Source organism: Macaca nemestrina, chromosome 17 (assembly GCF_043159975.1).
Source record: "Macaca nemestrina isolate mMacNem1 chromosome 17, mMacNem.hap1, whole genome shotgun sequence".
NCBI classification, from domain to species: Eukaryota; Metazoa; Chordata; class Mammalia; order Primates; family Cercopithecidae; genus Macaca; species Macaca nemestrina.
Genome location: NC_092141.1, coordinates 61514327 through 61533633, shown reverse-complemented (window position 1 = coordinate 61533633; position 19307 = coordinate 61514327). Strand labels below are relative to the sequence as shown.

The 19307-nt window shown below is 58.1% G+C and overlaps 1 protein-coding gene across 4 annotated transcripts; it reads left to right on the top strand.

The window, feature by feature from the left end:
• On the top strand, positions 1 to 18109 carry LOC105472290 (TBK1 binding protein 1). Of its 4 annotated transcripts, none has more exons than XM_011725395.2 (10): positions 1 to 129; positions 2009 to 2267; positions 2644 to 2766; positions 3023 to 3127; positions 4491 to 4671; positions 5227 to 5402; positions 5543 to 5604; positions 14141 to 14259; positions 14471 to 15198; positions 16554 to 18109. In XM_011725395.2, exons 2-10 carry the CDS (start codon positions 2043 to 2045, stop codon positions 16680 to 16682), a joined length of 1848 nt encoding a protein of 615 aa, XP_011723697.1. In that variant the 5' UTR covers positions 1 to 129; positions 2009 to 2042; the 3' UTR covers positions 16683 to 18109. The 4 variants fall into 4 exon arrangements, with proteins under 4 accessions (XP_011723697.1, XP_024645671.1, XP_070939130.1 ...); XM_071083029.1 differs by lacking the exon at positions 1 to 129 and adding an exon at positions 698 to 1399; XM_011725396.3 differs by lacking the exon at positions 1 to 129 and adding an exon at positions 698 to 1625.
• The last annotated feature ends 1198 nt before the right edge of the window (positions 18110 to 19307 follow it).

Below are 19307 nucleotides of genomic sequence, written 5' to 3'. Positions count from 1 at the left end.
AGACCCGGCGGCGGCGACAGGGCGAGGAGCAGAGCGCGGTGCCAGGGGGGTGGGGGCACTGGTGCCCGTTTGGGGAGGGAGCAGGCGGAGGGGGTAAGCTGCGATTACAAGCAGGAACCGGCAGCAGCTGTGAGTCCCCGGCTGGGGCTAGGGCGGGGGGAGGGGAGCGGCGCCCGGGTCGGGCCTCGGGGGTCGCGGGGTGGGCAGGAGGAGGCGGCGGGAGAGCGGCTGGCAGCCGCACGGGATGGCTGGGAGGGAAAGGGTCCGGCGTCGGCCGGCCGCATCCCCTCGCGTCCCCCTCCGCCGCCGCTTCTCAGGCCGCTCCACCCCCGGAGCCCCTTCCCCGGCCCCGAGAGGGTGTCCGGGGGCCCCGGGCCCGGCCGGCTGTGGGGAAGGGGGCTGAGTGGTCTCGGTCCCCGAGAGGGGAGGGGCGACAATTTCTGTCGGCCGAGCGAAAGGGGTTTAAAGGGCGGCTCTTAAAGGAGCCGCAGGAGGGGCCCGGGCCGACCGAGGCACGCACCCCTTCCCCAGCCCCCTTCCATTGCGCTCATCCGGGCGCTGGGCCCAGAGAGGAATGCGGAGGAAAGAGGCATTTGTGGGGCGGCCTCGGGGACAGAGCCCCGCTAGGGGTGTGGGCGCAGCGGGGCGGGCAGGGGTCTGGGGGTGTGAGCGCTGGCGCGCGGAGCTGGGGGGAGGGGATGGCGTGGGAAGGAGAGGGTTAAAGGTGGGGCCGGCCTTACAAACGCGCGCACACACTCCTTACTCAGACCCAGTCACTCGCGTTTCCCTGGCACTTAGATGGGCCTGTGGGTGGCGGGGGATGGCGGGGGATTGAATTGGAGCTTGCGCCGGAGCCCTTTGCATCCCAAGCTCCTGCAGCCAGATCTGGGGGCCCCGCTGTCTGAACTCACAGCTCCCCGCCGAGCCCCCTCTCCGGGGCGCACACACGCTTCAGCGCGCGCACACACCTCGGACAGTCCCCTCGCGTCTCACGTGACACGCGGCCCCAACGTGCCACCCTGCCCACGCGCTCACGCACGCGTGCACACACACCAGCCTCCCGACCGCTGCCCCACTCCGTCCCGACGCCCCTGAGACCCTGAAGGCACTCATTGACTGACACACCTACACTCATTCACAGACGCACACTCTCCCCACACGCCAACCCCAGACACACATTCATAACCAGGCCCGCGAGAAGTACACACGCACCCCCTCACTGCCTACTCCTGCTTTCGGGAGCCTGAGTCATTCCTGCCCCCTCGTAGGGTTCCCCATTTCCCGGCGCGCAGGCACCCTGAGACGGCCTTGGGAATTCGTTCGCGTCCCCCTCCACCTGGGCCCCCTTCCCCAGTTTGCGCCCCGTGACACTCAGCCAAGGACTTCCTGTGGGTCCCAGGTCAGGGGCCAAGGGGTCCTGGACGGCTGCCACAACCCCGGTGCGCCCGGGGGAGGCGCTTCCTTTTCCTGAACTCTGGGATCCTGCGGGAGGAAGTGGGGAAGTTGGGCGGGGGTGCAGCCGAGGGCGTGCCGACTGTGGAGGGGCCGACCCTCGCGCAGCTCTGGGCTTTCTTTGGGGAGGAGCTGGGGTGCCAGAGGCCCAGGCTAAGGAGCTTTGCGGCGAGGTATTTGGGGAAGTAAGGCCTGGGGTGGAGAAGCGCTAAGGACTGGGCCCGGCCCGGCTGGAAAGGCAGCCCTCTCCCATCCACAGGTCTCCCTGGGTTCTGGCAGGAGCCTGTCCCTGCTGCCGGCCTGGTTTACTTGTCCCTACTTGTCAACACCCTGGCAGCGGGGTCCTCACCTGGTTCCAGTCCGTTTTCCCCAAGGCGGCAGAGAGGATGGGGCTGAGGAGTCTGGGAAGGGGCCATGGGAGTCCCCGCTGAGCTTGGGGCAGGAAGCTTTTGAGTTGCATTTCAGCCGGCCCCAGGGCGTGCAGAGCCAGGGAGAGGGGTACCAGGGACAAACCCTAGACAGACGGCCCTGTCCACGGTTGCTCCTGCTCTCCCAGGAGGCCCTGTGTGGGCCGTGGCCCGGCCCTCGCCATGGAGTCCATGTTCGAGGACGACATCAGCATACTGACGCAGGAGGCCCTGGGGCCCAGTGAAGTGTGGCTAGACGGTCCCGGAGACCCCTCGCTTGGGGACGACATGTGCTCTGCCTCCCACTTTGCCCTCATCACGGCTTACGGAGACATCAAGGAAAGGCTGGGGGGCCTGGAGAGGGAGAACGCCACCCTCCGACGCCGCCTCAAAGTCTACGAGATCAAGGTCAGACCTTGGAGAGGAGGGCGCGCCTGACAGTGTGTGTGGGGTGGGGAGGGGTACTGGGAATCTGGCAGATACCAGGGATTCAAAAGAGGGGTCACTGTGCAGACTCTTGGGAACTTGAGGGTCTCCCATGAGAGATGTGGCTCTTCTGGATGCCGACTGTCTCCTGTCGGCTTCGGAAGGGCTGGATCTGGGATCTAAAACAGATCTGGTGGGTGGGAGATGGCTGCAGGCCCATGGGAATTGGGATCCCCCTAGCCAAGGAGAAGGAGGGTCAAGGGTCTGAGGCAGGTTGTGGGGTTGGGGGCACAGCCAGGCTGAGGCCTGGGCTGGGCACCCGGGAACCCACTCTCCTGAAGCCCTACCCCACCCGCAGTACCCACTGATCAGTGACTTTGGAGAGGAGCATGGCTTTTCTCTGTATGAAATCAAGGATGGCTCCCTGCTGGAGGTGGAGAAGGTCAGCCTGCAGCAACGGCTCAACCAGTTCCAGCACGAGGTGAGCCTCCCAGGCTGGGCGCACCCCCTGAGCATCTTGCTCCAGTCTGTTTCTGATACCCTTCCCTCCACACCCCCCAGGATCTGGCCTCTGCCCCTTTGATTAGAGATGTCCAGGTCCTCCCTAAGACCAGCTGCAGCTGCTCCTGCACCTCCGTAGGGTGCTGGGAGCGGGGGTGGGGAGGTGCAGTGAGCTTCCCAGCCCCAAGTCCAGTGTGGGACTGACCCTGTGGTGGGGCCCTCTGGGCCTCATCCAGTTACAGAAGAACAAGGAGCAGGAAGAACAGCTTGGAGAGATGATCCAGGCCTATGAGAAACTCTGCGTGGAGAAGAGCGACTTGGAGACGGAGCTTGGGGAGATGGTGAGGCCTGGGGAGCCAGGGGTGCTTGAGGATGTCGCGTTGGATTGTGCTGGTTGTGTGTGTGCATGTGTGCATTTAGTTCTGTGTGTGAGGATTCCAGCCTGTGACAGTGTGCAATCCCATGTGTCACACACCACTTGTATGTGCCCTGCTTGTGTTCATGTATATCTGTGAGTGCCCGCCCGTTTGCCCTTGTGAGGGAGACTGCGTGTGCTATCCATGTTGCAGTGACTGTGTGCATCCTGGCCATGCAGTGGCCCTATGAGAACCTCTGTTTCTGTGTGTATGCCTGGCTATCACGCTGGAGTGACCCTGTGCCCATGAGCACTGCCCCGGGAGGCTGTGAGGGTGAGAGCAGAGGTGACCAGGAGTGTGTGACTGCTAGAATGGGCCTGTGCTTGGGTGTGCTTCTGAGTCAGGGTGTGGCTGTGCTGATGAGCAGGTCAAAATCAAGAGACAGGCCAGGCATGGTGGCTCATGGCTCTAATCCCAGCACTTTGAGAGGTCAGGGAGTTTGAGACCAGCCTGGGCAACATAGCAAAACCCTATCTCTACAAAAAAATACAAAAAAGAAGTTAGCCAGGCGTGGTGGTGCACGCTTGTGGTCCCAGCTGCTCAGGGAGCTGAGGTGGGAGAATCACTTTAGCCCAGGAGGTGGAAGCTTTGGTGAGCCAAGATCGAGCCACTGCACTCCAGCTGGGGTGACAGAGCCAGACCCTGTCTCCAAAAAAAAAAAAAAAAAATCAGGAGACATGGTCTCAGCCAACCCCAAGCCATGACCTCAGTTAAGTCACTTAGCCTCTATCCCTCCTCTGAAAAGTGGGGCAAATATTAACACCCTCACCAGGTTGTAGTGAGGGTGATGGGGCATTCATATATAGATGCTTTGCCTTCATAATCACAGATATTTATGTGGCACTCAGGGTGTGCCAGGCACTGTTCTTTTCACCTGGCATACACTAGCTCATTTTAAATCTCAAAACAACCCTAAGAGATGAGTATGGGACTGTTATCCGCATTTTATGGAACAGGTGTGTGAAGCCCGGAAGCTCTTGTCACGTATGCAAATGGAAGTTCTGATGCTCCTGAGGGGGATTGGCCTCCAAACAGGGGGGCTGAGTGTTCTTTTAAGTGTCCCTGTGTGTTAATGACAGAGCAGGGGCATTAACTTGACCTAGCCAGGGGCAACAGCCCTCAACAGCTGCATTGAGGTGGCTGAGACGAGACTTCGCACTCACGGCCACTTGGAGAGTGGGCTTGGGACATGTGATTTGGGGCCTCTGCTGTAGTTTGGGGTGATGACTCTCCAGACATGGGAAAGTCCTGGGCCTGTACAGACCCTCACCTCTGTCTCTCTCTCCAGAGGGCCCTGGTGGAGACGCACCTGCGCCAGATCTGTGGTTTGGAGCAGCAGCTGCGGCAACAGCAAGGCCTCCGGGATGCAGCCTTCTCTAACCTGAGCCCGCCGCCAGCCCCCGCGCCGCCCTGCGCTGATTTGGACCTGCACTACCTGGCACTGAGAGGGGGATCTGGCTTGAGTCATGGTGAGATCTCAGTGACCCCAACTTACTCACCTCCTAGTCCCCAACCCCCATTTCAGCATTCCTAGACACCTCCCGCTTACTTACCATCCCATTTGTAATATAATCTATTTCTCCATAATCACCCCATCCTCCCTTACCTGCTGTCCCCTCACCTCACAGCACTGTTACCCTAATTTCTCCTCTTCTAACTCGGGCATTCCTGACCACCTCGTTGCAATTCCTGCGCCTGCCAGCAGAGGGCGCCCCCACCCAGAGTCCCCCTGCCCCTTCTCTGGCTGTGACTAGGAGAGGCCCCTGCAGAAGCTCTAGACTTAAGTCTGGCCAGTAAAGCCTTCAAGAGCCCATCTTATTTTTTTCCTGGCCTCCAGGAAGATTAGAAATGCGGCTCAGCCCATCTTTCCTCGCTGCCCTTGTCGCGGTCATCCCTCCTTGGCTAGCTGTCCTGGCTTCTCTCTTGAATCCTCCATGCTGCATCCTCCCCTGTTTCACTCTGTGTGGCTCTGGGAGCTGGAGGAGGCAGCTGAGCCCACCTGACGTTGTCCTGTCCACCGACAGCAGGCTGGCCGGGCCCCACACCCAGTGTGAGTGACCTGGAGCGGCGGCGGCTAGAAGAGGCTTTGGAGGCAGCGCAGGGAGAGGCCCGGGGGGCTCAGCTCCGGGAGGAGCAGCTTCAGGCAGAGTGTGAGCGGCTGCAGGGGGAGCTGAAGCAGCTGCAGGAGACCCGGGCCCAGGTAAATGCAGGGACCTGGAATAGCTTCTGGAGGTCCAGGGCTGGACCTTTCCCACTGTGTGCAGACTGGCCCAGGGAACGGTAGAGAAGGGCCCTGGCAGGGGTGAGCTTGGGCTCTGACCTCTCCATCTTCTTCCTTAGGATCTGGCCTCCAACCAGTCGGAGCGGGACATGGCATGGGTGAAAAGAGTTGGGGACGATCAGTAAGTCACATTGGTAACCCTGGGTCCCCTAGGTTTGCCTTTTGTCCCTCCGTAATGTTTGGGAGACCTCCCCACCCAGCCCTCAGGGATGTAGTGTCTGGGCTGCTGTTGCTCTGTGTGCATCCTTCATAGGAAGGAGGTGGGGTTCTTTTTTTTTTTTTTTTTTTGGAGACAGAGTTTCGCTCTTGTTGCCCAAGCTGGAGTGCAGTGGTGTGATCTTGGCTTGCCACAACCTCTGCTTCCCGGGTTCAAGCAACTCTCCTGCCTCAGCCTCCCGAGTAGCTGGGATTGCAGGCATACACCACCACGCCCAACTAATTTTTTTCATTTTATTTTTAGTAGAAAATGGGGTTTCTCCATGTTGGTCAGGCTGGTCTCGACTCCCGGGAGGTGTGGTTCTTGAGTGGGATCTGGGACATTCCCTTTGCTTTCCTCTGGGGCCCAAGCCTGTATCTTCTGGAGATGCTGGGGCTAAGTGACACTCGGCTGCTTTGTCGCTGTGTCCAGCGTAACGTCCCCTGCTGAGCTTCTGGGCCTCCGTAGGGCCCTATTTTCTATTGCAGTGACAAGGCCCAGTGAGTTGGGTTCACCCTCCCCTCCGTAGTGAGGAAGAGGGAGGTGGTGTTTCTCGGGATTTGTTAGGCCTTGTCTGCTGATCTCAGGAGAGAGAAGCCTGAGGCTTAGAGACAGGAGAGGCTTCCTTGGGTTCACACAGCCATGGGGTGGGGAGTTAGAATCTGCTCTGCTGAGGTGCTCCCTTGGAATCCTACCAAGAAGGGGGCAGCAGAGAGTGGCAAGGGAGCTGTGTTGGTGGGGGACCCAGTGTTGGGGCCTCCAGGGGGGCACTGGGCAGCAAGGGAGGAGTGAGCAGCCACCCGGCAAGAGTGGAACCTGGTGCCTTCCACATCCGCACTGAACTCACCCTCTCCCACTTTCTGAGAAACAGAGCTCAAACCTCTTTCCGCCTAAGTCCTCTCCCCTAAGATGAGCTGTGTGGCACAGACTCCCTACTCTAATTGGAGGAGAAGACTGAGGCCCAGAGAGGGGCAGGAACCAACCCCCCAACGCACAGCATACCCAGCTCCGGGGCTCCAGAGGTCTCCTGCCCAGCAGGCTTCTTCCTCATCTTCCTCCCAGCCTCTGGCCAACTGGGGATACCCCTCGCCTACCTCCCCACCTTAGGGTGAGGGCTTGGGTGGAGCTGTGATAGCTGGGGAGGTGGTGAGAACGCAGTTTGTGGGACTGGTGGGTGGGACCCCTCGGCTAGGCCTTTGTGGAGAGGGTCCACCCTAGCTTGTGGCTGGGGCTTGGGGCCCATCGTAGCCCATGTGCCCAGACCTGGAACACACACACACACACACACACACACATTCTCCAATCCTAGCTTGTCCCAGAAGTCATGCTGTAGGGCCCTTTGTGGGTCACTGAACCCAGTCCCCTCTTATCAAACCAGCAGTGAATCTCCCTGAATTGGTAGAACTCCAAGGGAGGACATTTTGGTGGGGCTGGAGTCTGGCTTTTCAGGCTTTGAATCCCAGGGACCTTTCTTTACTGACTTGGACTCTACCTCTCTGGATTCCACAGGCTCAGGGGCCAGTCAATGCTGGGAGATAGGAGAGGCGGTGGGTAGAGGCAGAGAAGGGGCAGTAGCTCCCAGGGGCCAAGGTTGTATTTTATGAGTGAAAGGAAGCCCACCCCATAAGGGACTAGGAGGCCGTACCATCCACGCTGCCCATTCTAACAAGAGCAGCCCCTTCCCTCTCTCTCTCCCAAGGCGCCTGCCCTTCTCAGGCCCTTTGGCTGGAGGGAGCTGGGCTCTGCTTGGGGACTGGCCCCACAGGCTTACCAGAGGCCACCTCCTGGCTCCTCCCCTCCTTCCCTCTGATTCCGCTCTGCCTCCAGCCTCCCAGATCTCTGCATCTGGAGCCAGCCAGGCCCTGCTGCCCAGCCACACGCTTCCTTTCAGGCCGAGCGAGCATCTCTGGACAGCCCTAGTTTGGCAAGCGTTAATTCTCAGAGGAAGTCCTCACTCCCCCGGTAGTTTTATTTTCTTATAAACTCAGCTCCTTTTGGTAATAGGCTGCTTCCCGAGTGCTCCCTCCCCTGTCCTCCCACCCAAGGAAGCCTCAGTCACTTGCTTTCAGCATTTCTTCCCCCACTAGCGCCCCTCTTCCTTCTGTTTCCACCTGACTTTCCAGGCTGGTCGGAATTTTACAAGTAGGCTTTTCCGGGAGTGGAGTGAGTGTCGAGGCTGGATGACCCAGGTTGGTGCTGTGATTGGGGTGAGGAGGACCAGGATGTGAAGGCTGAGGAGGGGGACACACAATTCCTGAGTTCAGCCCACTCTTAGGCGGGAGTCTTCTGTATGGTGAATTCTGTATGTATGTATGTATGCCCCCCTGTCTTGGTCTAGACACCTCCAGGGCAGCCAGTTTTATTGCGGGAGTCCTCAAGGTTAACTGCCCCCATCCCCATCTCTATTGATTCCCTTCCCTGGGTCCTAGCCCCAGCCCTAGGGTTTCCCAGTCCCTTTCTTCCCAGCCCCTGGCCCACACATCCCTGGCCCACAAGTTTTGGCCCTTAACGTTCCCATGCAAACAGACACCCATATCAGACTGAGCCAGACTACTCCCCTCCAGGTCTGACCCCCTGGGAAACCCATGGTTTGGTTAGCCCAGCTCCTGGGGACAGAGCCCAGGGAGACAAATTGCCCCAGAGGAACAGCCACTGGGGGTCACGCAGAGGCCAAAGGCAGTGATGAGGGAGGCAGTGGGAGCAGAGCCCACCCTGCTCCTGAGGATACACAGGGAGGTGAAGACCCCTTGGGGGGGTCGCAGCCCAGGTGGGAGGTGCAGCACCCACAGCCCCTTTCTCTCTGGGCCCAGCTCCCCAGCCTGGGGTTCCAGAGTGGGGCCTTTTGGAGGCTGTGGCCATGCTGAGGGGGAGGGGAAATTAGGAGGGGACTCCTTGAGGGGGATAAGGGCTCTGAGGGGACAGGGGGTCTGTGAGGGGAATGAGGACCCAGTAAGGGTGGGCTCATCTGTGCAGGGTCCATCTAGGAGAAGATGGGGACTCAGTATGGGCGATGAGGAAAAAACTGTAGGCCTTTCTTTCTTCCCAACGCTGGGGGCTCAGCGCTGCAGCCCGGGCCCTTTTCCGCACCACCTCCCCCCCACCCCTCTCTCCACCCACAAGCCTCTGCGTGGGCTGCGGTTAGTGGTGGGAAGAAGTGTGAACTCGAGAGAGAGGATGGAAACTCTGCACGGAGGTCAAGGGCAGCGTGGGGTGGGTCAGGACGGAAGTCGGAGACCCCCGCATACCCTGAGCGTAGCCTCATGCCCCAGAACCAGCAGGCCCAGGGCCTCCCCCTTCACGCTTCTCACCCTCCCTACTTCCTTTCTTTCAAGTCTCCTTCGGCCAGGGCACCCGCGCTGCACTCACCGGAGTTAACCCCTGAGCACTTGCAGCCTCGGGGGCTCCCAGAGCCTGGTGAAGGGCTCTAGGCGAGTCTGAGGGATGTGTGGGCTTTCAGCCCTAGTCCTTGGTGCTTTGCCTGCCAGCAGGGTCGGGGGCAGCTCGTGCCCGCGCCCTCTTCCTTGATGGGAAACGCCCATCTTCCCTCCTTAAACTGAAGCCACTAGGCTGGTGTCTCCAAGAAAAGTCTCAAAGCAAGTATCCCCCTTTCTCCACTTGTCTCCTAGGCACTCCCCTGAACTTTTTTTGTCCATGCCAGACACTATGTGAGCAATTTACCTACAAAATCTCATTTCATTCTCACAAACGCGATGTAGGTATCATCCCCCTTTTACAGATGAGCAAACTGAGGTGCAGAGAAGTGAAGTAATCTGAGAAGTTCAGTAAGAAGTTCAGTGCAGATGCCAAGTGGGTCCTGAGCAGATGGGGTGATGGCACCTTGGTGGCGTGTTTCTGGTTCAGGTTCTTCTTCAGGTAGAAGGCCCTTATATGAGGGACGACTGTGTGATTTGTTGACCAGACTGGATCACTTTTGAAACTGAAAGGGGGCACTATTAATAATTATGCTGGGGCAACTAGTGTGAACCGGGACAGTCCTAGGCCAACTGGGATCTCTGGGCACCCCGCCTATGTGGGAACTCTGGTTTCCAGGCCTAGCCCTGAGCTGCTCCAATCAGCTGCATCTGGGACGGCTTTCTAGACCCGGGAGCTCTGGTGGATTGGTGGCAGGGGCTGCCACGAAGAGCCAGGCTTTGGGGACCCCACCAGTCATAGCTGGTCGAGGAGAGTGAAGGGGCTCAAGGCACCCGAAAGGAAGTGGTGGAGCACTGGGTTGTTGCAAAGCAACTTCCTCCTCCCCACCGGCCCGCAACCTCAAGTCCGCTCCACGGCCCGGTGCCTGTGGTCCCCTCCCCGAGGGTCGGGCGGGAAGACTGATGCTGGGTGTGCCTGTGGGTGGTGGAAAGTTTGGTCCCTAAATTCACCCACAGGGGTGAGGTGGCTGGGGCAGCGGGGGGCAGCTTCAAGCAAGGATGGAAGGGCCCAGGAAGGTTGGATTTCTGTTTTCCTCCCAATTCTGTATCAGACGATGATGCTGACCAGATGAACAGCTCTAAACCTAACCCTAATCCTAACCCTTTTACTGCTCCCATCCCTGACTCTAACCCTATTCCTGATCCTGACCCTCAACTCTGTCCATAATTTTGGCCACGTGCTACATCAACCCCACTCCTAGTCTGACGCTGGCTCCTTTAATCCTGTCCTCAAGGCCGTCCCCAGCTCTAATGCCGTGACACCGTGACACCGCACTAACCTGAATTCTGACCCTGAGGCATCCTCACCTGGCTCCAGGGCAGCACGGAGCATGCGAGATCTCAAGTGTCTTGCAGCTGGTTTGGGCAGAAAGAGGCCTTTTACAGAGGAGGTCGCTTAGGTCACAGACCTTACTGATCTCAGTTGCTTTAACAGTACAATGATGATTATCGTTTCTGGAAAAGTGTGTGAGATCCGTGAATTATTCGTGGAAAGACTGAATGAAAGGATGTGAAGGATGGAATATTCGCAGCCCAGGGGGCCCTCCTTCATGCCAGCTCTGCCATTTGCTCTCTGGCACCTCCGAAGTTGCCAGCTTGAGGTGCCAAGAACCTGCGTTTGAATCTGCTGTGTGCCACTGCCACTCTGTGACCTTGAGCCAGCCTCTTAATTGCTCTGATCTTCCATTTCCACATGTGCCTATCACCCCCAAGGAAGGGGTGGTGATTCTCAGGGCTTCCAGGCCACTGCCAATGTCCCCAGCCCCCGCCTCCTCTTTGTCTTTCCCTTCTGCTGCTGCCTTGCCTTTCCTCTCCCCTCCTTCCCGATTCTTTGGGGGACAGTATAGCATAATGGTCAGTAGCCTGGACTTTGGAGTCTAGGGGACAGAGCTCCCATCCCAGCAACTCCATTACTAGTAGGCTTTGTGATTTTGGTCAAGTAACTTAACCTCTGTAAGCCTCAGTTTTCTCATCCCTAAAATGAAGGTAACAGTCGCAATGTCGTAGGGTTGTTGTGGAGATGAATAAAGTTTTCAGCAGAGTGCCTGGCCTGGGGTGAGCACTCATACAGATCATCTGATTCTTTTCTCTCTGGGTGCCTCCTAGGTTCTGAAAGACTCAGAACTTTTTCCTATGATGTAAGCAATAAAGCAGCATCCAAATGCAGCCATCTGCTGCCATTTACCTGACCCATTCTTCCCAAAGATTCATGATGGTGAAAAAGCGCTCAGGTGTGGGCCAGGAAGCCAGGAAATGGAATGTGTATTTCGGTGCACGTGTGCAACTCTTGGTTGTGTTGTGAAGTTGAGATTTTTTTTTCCACTGAATTGGCAGTGTTTTCAGTGAGTCATTCAGGTCGTTAGCATCTTCAGCGGCCCAGGCCTGTGCATCTTGAGATGGAGAGAGACACTCAATGAAGGGGGAGGTCCCAAAAGGCCATGGGGCATCAGGAGGAGGTCAGGTCAATCACCTTGCATGGGACTTAGCAGTCTTTGTGAGGGTTGCCTGAAGTTCTGAGTGGACAGAACCCCCCTGCCTCAGGCCCCAGGGGGCAGAGCTGGGAGAGGGGCTGGGCATTCTGGGCCAGGGGCTTCTTCCTTCCATTTTTGGCCACCCTGTCTGTTTCACTGTGAGAAGGATGCCAGGGGCTGGGTGGTAGAAACTGGAGTAGCTCCTGACAAGGGGAGGGAGGTAAGCAGGGGAGTGACAGGGGCCTGGGAACTGAGTGTGGCAGGTGAGATTTCTGAGGAGGGGTGTGAAGACAACGACCTGTATCTGTCGCCTGAGATACAGCAGTGAAAGTGGATGGGGAGAGAAGCTTTGGCTGTGTGGATAGAGGACCACACACTGTCTGTGCCCTGCCCAGAGCCCTCTCCTGCCCCTGCTGTCAAGGAGATAGCATGATCCTGCCCTCCGAAAGCCCCCAGTCTGATGGGGGACACAGAGCTCCTGCCCACAGATGTCCTCGGTCTGGAGGGGGAGCCTTCCCTTAGGGAGTCCCCAATTTGATGTGGGACACACCTGGACCTCCCAGTCTGATCGGGGAGACACCGTTTCTTCCCACAGACCCATGAGCTGAGGGTGAGGGGGCACAGGACACATTTAACAAAAACAAGGGCTGAGATGTGATGGGATGGAGGCCGCAGGGTCTCAGCAGCAGCTTCTAGGACTCTCTGCCTGCCCAGCCCTGCTCACCATCAGATGGGTGGCAAGGACTCTCCCTCCCTAAGAAGAAGGCTGTCTCCCAGAGACCTGGCCCATTTGCAGTAATTTGGCTTTGGCCCAAATGCGTTAAAAATAGTCTTGTGGGAGGGGCAGTTTCGGCCCCAGGATTAGTAAGAGAGAGCCAGTGAGCGGAGCAGGGAGCCTAGTCATCTGCCCTCTCCACTTCTCTTTTCCTGCCCTCTGAAGCCCTAACCTCACGACTTCCCCTCCTCTCCTTTAGGGTTAGACACACACACACACACACACACACACACACACACACACACATACACACACACCCCTATGCTCATTCACCCCTTTCCTCATTCATCAGCCTGGCCTCACACCTGTCTTCACACTCTCCCATCCACATGTCCATCACTATGGGATGGGGATAGGGCCCTCCAGGCTTTAGAACTTGGGCCCCCTTGACCTCTCTGTCCTGGGACAAGACTTCCCCTGGGAGGAGATCTGTGTGGAGTGACACCTGGTATTTTCTCCCAGCTCCAGCTTCCACTAAGTTCCTGAGTCCCTTCTGGAGTTGGAGGTGGGGAGAGCCAAAGAAACCCAAATCTCTGCCTTCAGGGAGATTCAAAGCTCTGTCCACACTCAGAACAGTGATGAAGGCAGGGCCCAAGGGCATGGCAGAGCCTCCCATAAGGTCAGGGAGGGCTCCTGGGACTGCGCAGGCCACAGGGGGAGAAGGCAGAGAGCAGTGGAGTGATGACCTTCCATGGTTCTGGGTTGCAAATGACCTAGAAAGGAGGGGAAAAGGAAGTGGGTGAGGTTCCTTGCCAAGTCTGTTCCAGCTCCATGAGGGTGGGTGCCCAAGATGCCTGAACAGGAAGCAGGGAGGAAGAAAGGGAGGGAGAAAGAAAAATGGAGGGAGAGGCTCAAATGCCTTATCCACTTACTGAACATCTGCTGGTTTCCACGCCCTGGACAAGGTGCTGGGAATATAAATACAATGACATAATCCTCACCATCAAGGAACTCCCCATAAAGTTCTAGAACAAGGCAGCCTTTGAGAAGTGCCCGGTGTGACTGGCACTCCCTGCAAGTGTGCAGTGTACAGCAACTGTTCACAAAGATCTCAGTGTTAAGGCCTTGGTGGAGTTGTACAGCAAGGAGGTCCTGGGAGGGGCAAGGCTGAAAAGAGCCCAGAGGCAGCTTTGAGGTGGAGCCAGGTGCAGTGGACATGGAATTGGGTTGGCTTGTGGTTAAGTTTATCAGTTAGCACCTCCACCAGCCAGGAAACCATCTTCACTTATGGAACGAGCTATTCTATGCAGCAGGGTCCCCAACCTTTTCAAAGGTGAGGACTCTTTATGGATCCCACTCCCAGTACACAGATTATACTTACAACACTTTTAGTATGCACTGCTTGAGAAAATTCACAGTGACAGAAGCTACTATAAATTCAGTACAGCTTTTTAATGAATCCATGCTTCAATTCATCATCACAGCTTTTGCACAGATTAGAAAAACATTCACACATACCTGTATGAGCTGTGTTCAGGCCACGGACAGTGCCTGATGCACGCAGGGATTCAGGGATTTGGAATCTCTCTGCTCCCTGTCCCTGCACTTAGGCTGGGAACCACTGCCCTAGCCCAGGGAATGGGTCTCAGCATGCTCCCTGGAAGAGGTGGCTTTTGAGCTGGACCTTAAAGGTAGGGAGGATTTCTGCAGTTGGGGTAGGAGCACCCTGCGGGTGGGAGGGAGCATGGTGGGGCCAGATGCTGGGGCAGAGCCAGTTCTTCCTCCACAGCTGGGACGGTAGACTCACTGCCCTTCTTGTCTTCCCCACTGCCCTCTGACTTCAGGGTGAATTTGGCGCTGGCCTACACCGAGCTGACAGAGGAGCTGGGCCGGCTTCGGGAGTTGAGTTCCCTACAGGGGAAAATCTTGAGGACTCTGTTGCAGGAGCAGGCCCGGAGTGGCGGTGAGATGGGGCAGGGCAGGGGAGGCTGCGGCGGGACCCGGGAAGGAGCCGGTAGCCATGGCAACCATCTTGGTTCTGGGAACCACCCTTTATTTCCTTTCCTGTGGCCTGGAGTTGGTGGGCATGGGTCCGGGCAAGACCCTGGCGCTCCAGTTCTGAGGTCTTCTCTCTGCACTTTTGTCCCCCGACCCCGTCCCGGTTTCTTTTCCAGGCCAGAGGCACTCGCCACTGTCACAGCGCCACTCGCCGGCCCCCCAGTGCCCCTCCCCCTCCCCGCCTGCCCGAGCGGCTCCCCCTTGCCCCCCGTGCCAGTCCCCCGTCCCCCAGCGCCGCTCTCCCGTGCCCCCGTGCCCCTCGCCGCAGCAGCGCCGCTCTCCGGCCTCGCCCTCCTGCCCGTCGCCCGTCCCGCAGCGCCGCTCGCCGGTGCCGCCGCCGTGCCAGTCCCCCAGCCCGCAGCGCCGTTCCCCGGTGCCCCCCAGCTGCCCGGCCCCGCAGCCCCGGCCGCCGCCGCCGCCCCCGCCGGGCGAGAGGACGCTGGCCGAGCGCGCCTACGCCAAGCCGCCCAGCCACCACGTGAAGGCCGGCTTCCAGGGCCGCCGCAGCTACTCAGAGCTGGCGGAGGGCGCGGCCTACATGGGCGCCTCCCCGCCCTGGCTGCAGGCCGAGGCGGCCACGCTTCCCAAGCCCCGGGCCTACGGCAGCGAGCTCTACGGCCCCGGCAGGCCCCTCAGCCCGCGGCGCGCCTTCGAGGGCATCCGGCTGCGCTTCGAGAAGCAGCCGTCGGAGGAGGACGAGTGGGCTGTGCCCACCAGCCCGCCCAGCCCGGAGGTGGGCACTATCCGCTGCGCCTCCTTCTGCGCGGGCTTCCCCATCCCCGAGTCGCCAGCCGCCACCGCCTACGCCCACGCCGAGCACGCGCAGTCCTGGCCGTCCATCAACGTGAGTGGGGCGCCCGCGTTCTGCCCACCTTGGACCGGGCCTTGAGATTGAGACCCCAGAGCTTCACGCTCCGTTGGGGGCCCTGCCCCTTTCGGGTGTCAGCGCACAAACTATTCACCCTCCTTGAACCCCGGGCCACAGTCTAGGTCCCTTCACCTCCCTTTCCCGAGGTCATCTGTCACCAGAAATTGGGGCCTGCCCCATTAAGATTTCGTTCATTTCCTTGGATGAGGATATGGTCTTTGGAGTGAGTGACAGTTCTGCCTTTGATTCCGAACACCAGCACTTAATAGCTGTGGGACCTTGTGCAAGTTACTTATCCTTTCTGATCCTCAATATTCTCATCTGCAAAATGGGGATAATGATTATAGTATCGGCCGGGCGCGGTGGCTCAAGCCTGTAATCCCAGCACTTTGGGAGGCCGAGACGGGTGGATCACGAGGTCAGAAGATCGAGACCATCCTGGCTAACACGGTGAAACCCCGTCTCTACTAAAAAATACAAAAAACTAGCCGGGCGAGGTGGCGGGCGCCTGTAGTCCCAGCTACTCGGGAGGCTGAGGCAGGAGAATGGCGTGAACCCGGGAGGCGGAGCTTGCAGTGAGCTGAGATCCGGCCAGTGCACTCCAGCCTGGGCGACAGAGCAAGACTCCGTCTCAAAAAAAAAAAAAAGATTATAGTATCTGATTATCTTATAGGGTTCTTAAGAAGCAGGCAGTGAGCCTAAAGCAGTCAGCACAGTGCCTGGCTCAAGCATTTGCTATTATATTGGCTATCGTGATGGTGGCTACTGACCATAGCAGGCCACCAGCCAACACACGAACAGGCCTGTTTATCCAGCTCCCTCCTTCAGGCCTCAGAGCGCTTGCCCTTTTCTGTCAGTCCTGAAAGACAGAAGCCTATCTCAGGGCTCAATCGTTTCACTGAAATAATGAGTTCCCTGAATGTCAAAGCCACCCATTGCAACCTGGAAAGACCAAAATATACTCCAAAGCCAGACAGAAAATTATTTTGGGGTTGTACCTTGTTTAGGATTGTCCATTGCTTTGAGTTATCCGGGAGCTGTGTCTTAGTCACTCTGGGGGCATGTCTGGGTCTTGGTTTCCCTCCTTACCACAGATGCCCTGGCAAGCTGAGCAGTGACTCTCTCATACCTGCCTCCTGGGGACCCTGTCCCTGGGCAAGTGCGTGGACACTGAGCTGGTGTGGGGGAGGACGGTGCTGAAGAAAGGGTGGCTGAACCCCTCCTGCATGCCACAGCCCTCCCTGCCCTGGGTCCTGGGACAGGGCAGGCTGGGATGTGGGTACCATGAGTGGGGGCTGGGGACCATAAGTGACTTCCTTCTCTCCCCACAGTTGCTGATGGAGACGGTGGGCTCCGACATCCGCAGCTGTCCCCTCTGCCAGCTGGGTTTCCCTGTCGGGTACCCGGATGATGCCCTCATCAAACACATTGACTCCCACCTGGAGAACAGCAAGATCTAGGGCACCACCCCCACCCACTGGCTGTTTCTCTGTCCTCTCCTGTCACCCCCAAACACTCACTTTGAATGCTGCATGAATTTCGTGGGGGGTCCCTGCCCCTTGCGACCCCCAGATACCTCCACTTGCTACCGAGTCAACGTGCGTGCCGTCTTCCCTGGTCCAGGCACCACTCAGCTCTGGCTCTTCCTGGGAGGTCAGTCGAGGCTTCCCCCATGCTCCTGGTTTCTGCTTGGGAGGTGGGGACTTGGGCTGGGATGGGGATGGCATACCTCTCCCAGGCCTCTCCTTCTGCCTTTCTGTTCTTAAACAGGGTTGGATCCAAGAAGGTGTCTAGTGCTTGGGCCTGGGGTGGGGGGAAGGTGTTAGAGGACTCCAGGAGCTCCTGCACCCCTCCCCAAATGTCCATCTTTTTCAGATGGGGCTCTGTCTGGGGAGCATCCACAGGCTGTCTTTGGGGTCTCAGAGCCTGCTCTGAGCACTGACCCCAGTTCCTCCATCCTGTGGCCAGCCTAGGGCTCATGGCATGGGCTCCCATTGGGGGAGGGAGATATCTTGTTTCTTGCCATTCCCTACAGGCCAGCCCTGTCCTCCTTTCCCTGTTCTGCCCACTCTAGGGAATAGGGAGGGGTGGAGAGGAGAAGGAGGATCCAGGAGGACTGGGAAGATCTAGCATAAAGAGTCTTCTCTGAGGGCCAAGGCCCTACACCATGCCCCTATGGCCAGGGGACTGTCTGCTAGCCTCCCAGACCCATGCCCTCCTGACGCCCCTGCACTGAGGCACAGATTGTGAAGGCAGATGCCCCCTCAACCCTCCACTGGAGCCTCTGACACCACAGGTGCCCTGGAGCCCTTGTGTGACTCAGCCTCTGTTAGCTGGGTGGGTGTCACCAGCCCCTGCCTCCCAGGCCAGAACCTGAGAACCGGCCCAGGGTGCTGTGGAGATCAACTTCAAAAGAGCTAACCCCTTCCCACACTCCACCCACCCACCTACATTTCCTCTGTGAAATCTACCTCAGAGTTGTACCCTCAGAAGGACGGGTAAGCAGGAGGCCAGGGGGTCCCCAGGGCTGAGATGGGGAGCCTTCTACGGCGAAAGCCTGCCACCCCACAATGAATCCACCCCGCTCCACTGCGCGCCTCTCCCAGGTCTCAGCTCCGGGCGGGGAGCAGTGGCCGCTACCGACAGCGCATGTCCCGCTCTTATCCAACTCTTCCAGGCCCCACCTCCCTGCACCCCTCCCCTCCATAGAGCAGGGGAGTGAAGGGGTGTGTCAGGCGGGGAAGGGGCCAAGGACATGTCTTTGTACCCTGAGCATCCCCAGGGAGGGGAAATGGGGAAGGGGGCCTGGAGAGGGGAGGTGGGGCCCCCTGTGCTCTCTGAACAAGTTAAAAGTCCAAATAAAACTTACCTGTTCCATCTGTGCTCAGTCTGTGCCCTCTGTGGCTGGGGGCAGGGCGGGGGGCGGGTAGAGCTCTTGGTAGCAGGTCGTCTTGGAAAGTGTGTCTCAAGGGACTATGACCATGGGAGGTAGACACTGGGCAAGTAGGGGATGCATGGGGCACCCACATTCAGAGCGGTTCTGGAGGTGTAGACATGTAAGTGGTTGCAGATGACTTGTGGCGTGGCAGTCATTAGAACAGATAGATATAAAGCAGCCACCCAGCCCCGAGCAGGCCTCTTGAATTTCCCACCCAGTAGGTCTGGCCAGTTGAGGTTCTAAAGCCTTGGGGTTTATCAGTAACAGTTATGTCTTCATCAAATGATTTCTGCTTGTCAGGAACCAGGCTGGGGCCTCAAAGAGGAAGAACATCCATGTTCCATGTCCTCATGGGTCTAAGAACAGGGGAGGGCCTGGGTTCCAGGCTCAGCAGCTGCCTCAGAAGTCCCACAGCCTGGAAGGTCAGAGCTGGGTCATGAACCCATGACTTCTGTCCCAGCTGGGGCTGTGCCCTATGTCTGCAAAAAGTGCTTCAGTGACTTGTTCATCAACTGGGTGCCTTTCTCTTCCATGTGGCCGTTTTTGGTCAATAGTTCACTTAAAAACAAAACAAGGACAGAGGCAATTGCTCATTGAAGGTGTGAGGTTCGGTTCTGGAGTCAGGGCAAATGTGCCTTCCCATTCAATGCCAAAGACCAGACGCCTGTGGGAAGACTTCCCAGTCACTCTGGGTTCTCTGTTGCAGTTAACAGCTATGCTGCCTTCTCAGAGTTCATCTAAGCTCAATTCCACCCACAGCCAAGTCCTGAGTGCCAGGAGAAGTTTGACCAGCCGTCCCTATGTGACACGGGTTCATAGCCCTGGGAAAGGAGGTTTTGGAACCTTTGGCATATGGGTGCCCGTATAGTGCCCCCTGCTATTTCTCCATCTCCATGGAGGAAGGCAGCACCCAAGTTTCTGGACCTGGGTGCCTTTTGGATCTTTGGAAGCACTTAGGAGACGTGCATGAATGAATAAGGGTGGTTTAGGGACACACGAGGCAAAAAGAAATCCTGCTGTTGAGAAAAGGCGCAAAGGATAGCTGGGAATGAGAGTGCAGAGGCAGGGGGATGACCCAGGTAACCACCGCTGGTCCTTGCGCATGTCTGAAGGTGGGAGGGAACCCAGGTGTCCTGCAACCCGGACA

Bases quoted from the DNA above. Each gene is read 5' to 3' on its own strand.
- LOC105472290 (XM_011725395.2), top strand. From the start codon at position 2,043: ATGGAGTCCATGTTCGAGGACGACATCAGCATACTGACGCAGGAGGCC. The intron at 2,268-2,643 runs GTCAGACCTTGG...CCCCACCCGCAG, and splicing joins TCAAAGTCTACGAGATCAAG to TACCCACTGATCAGTGACTT. The intron at 5,403-5,542 runs GTAAATGCAGGG...CTTCTTCCTTAG, and splicing joins TGCAGGAGACCCGGGCCCAG to GATCTGGCCTCCAACCAGTC.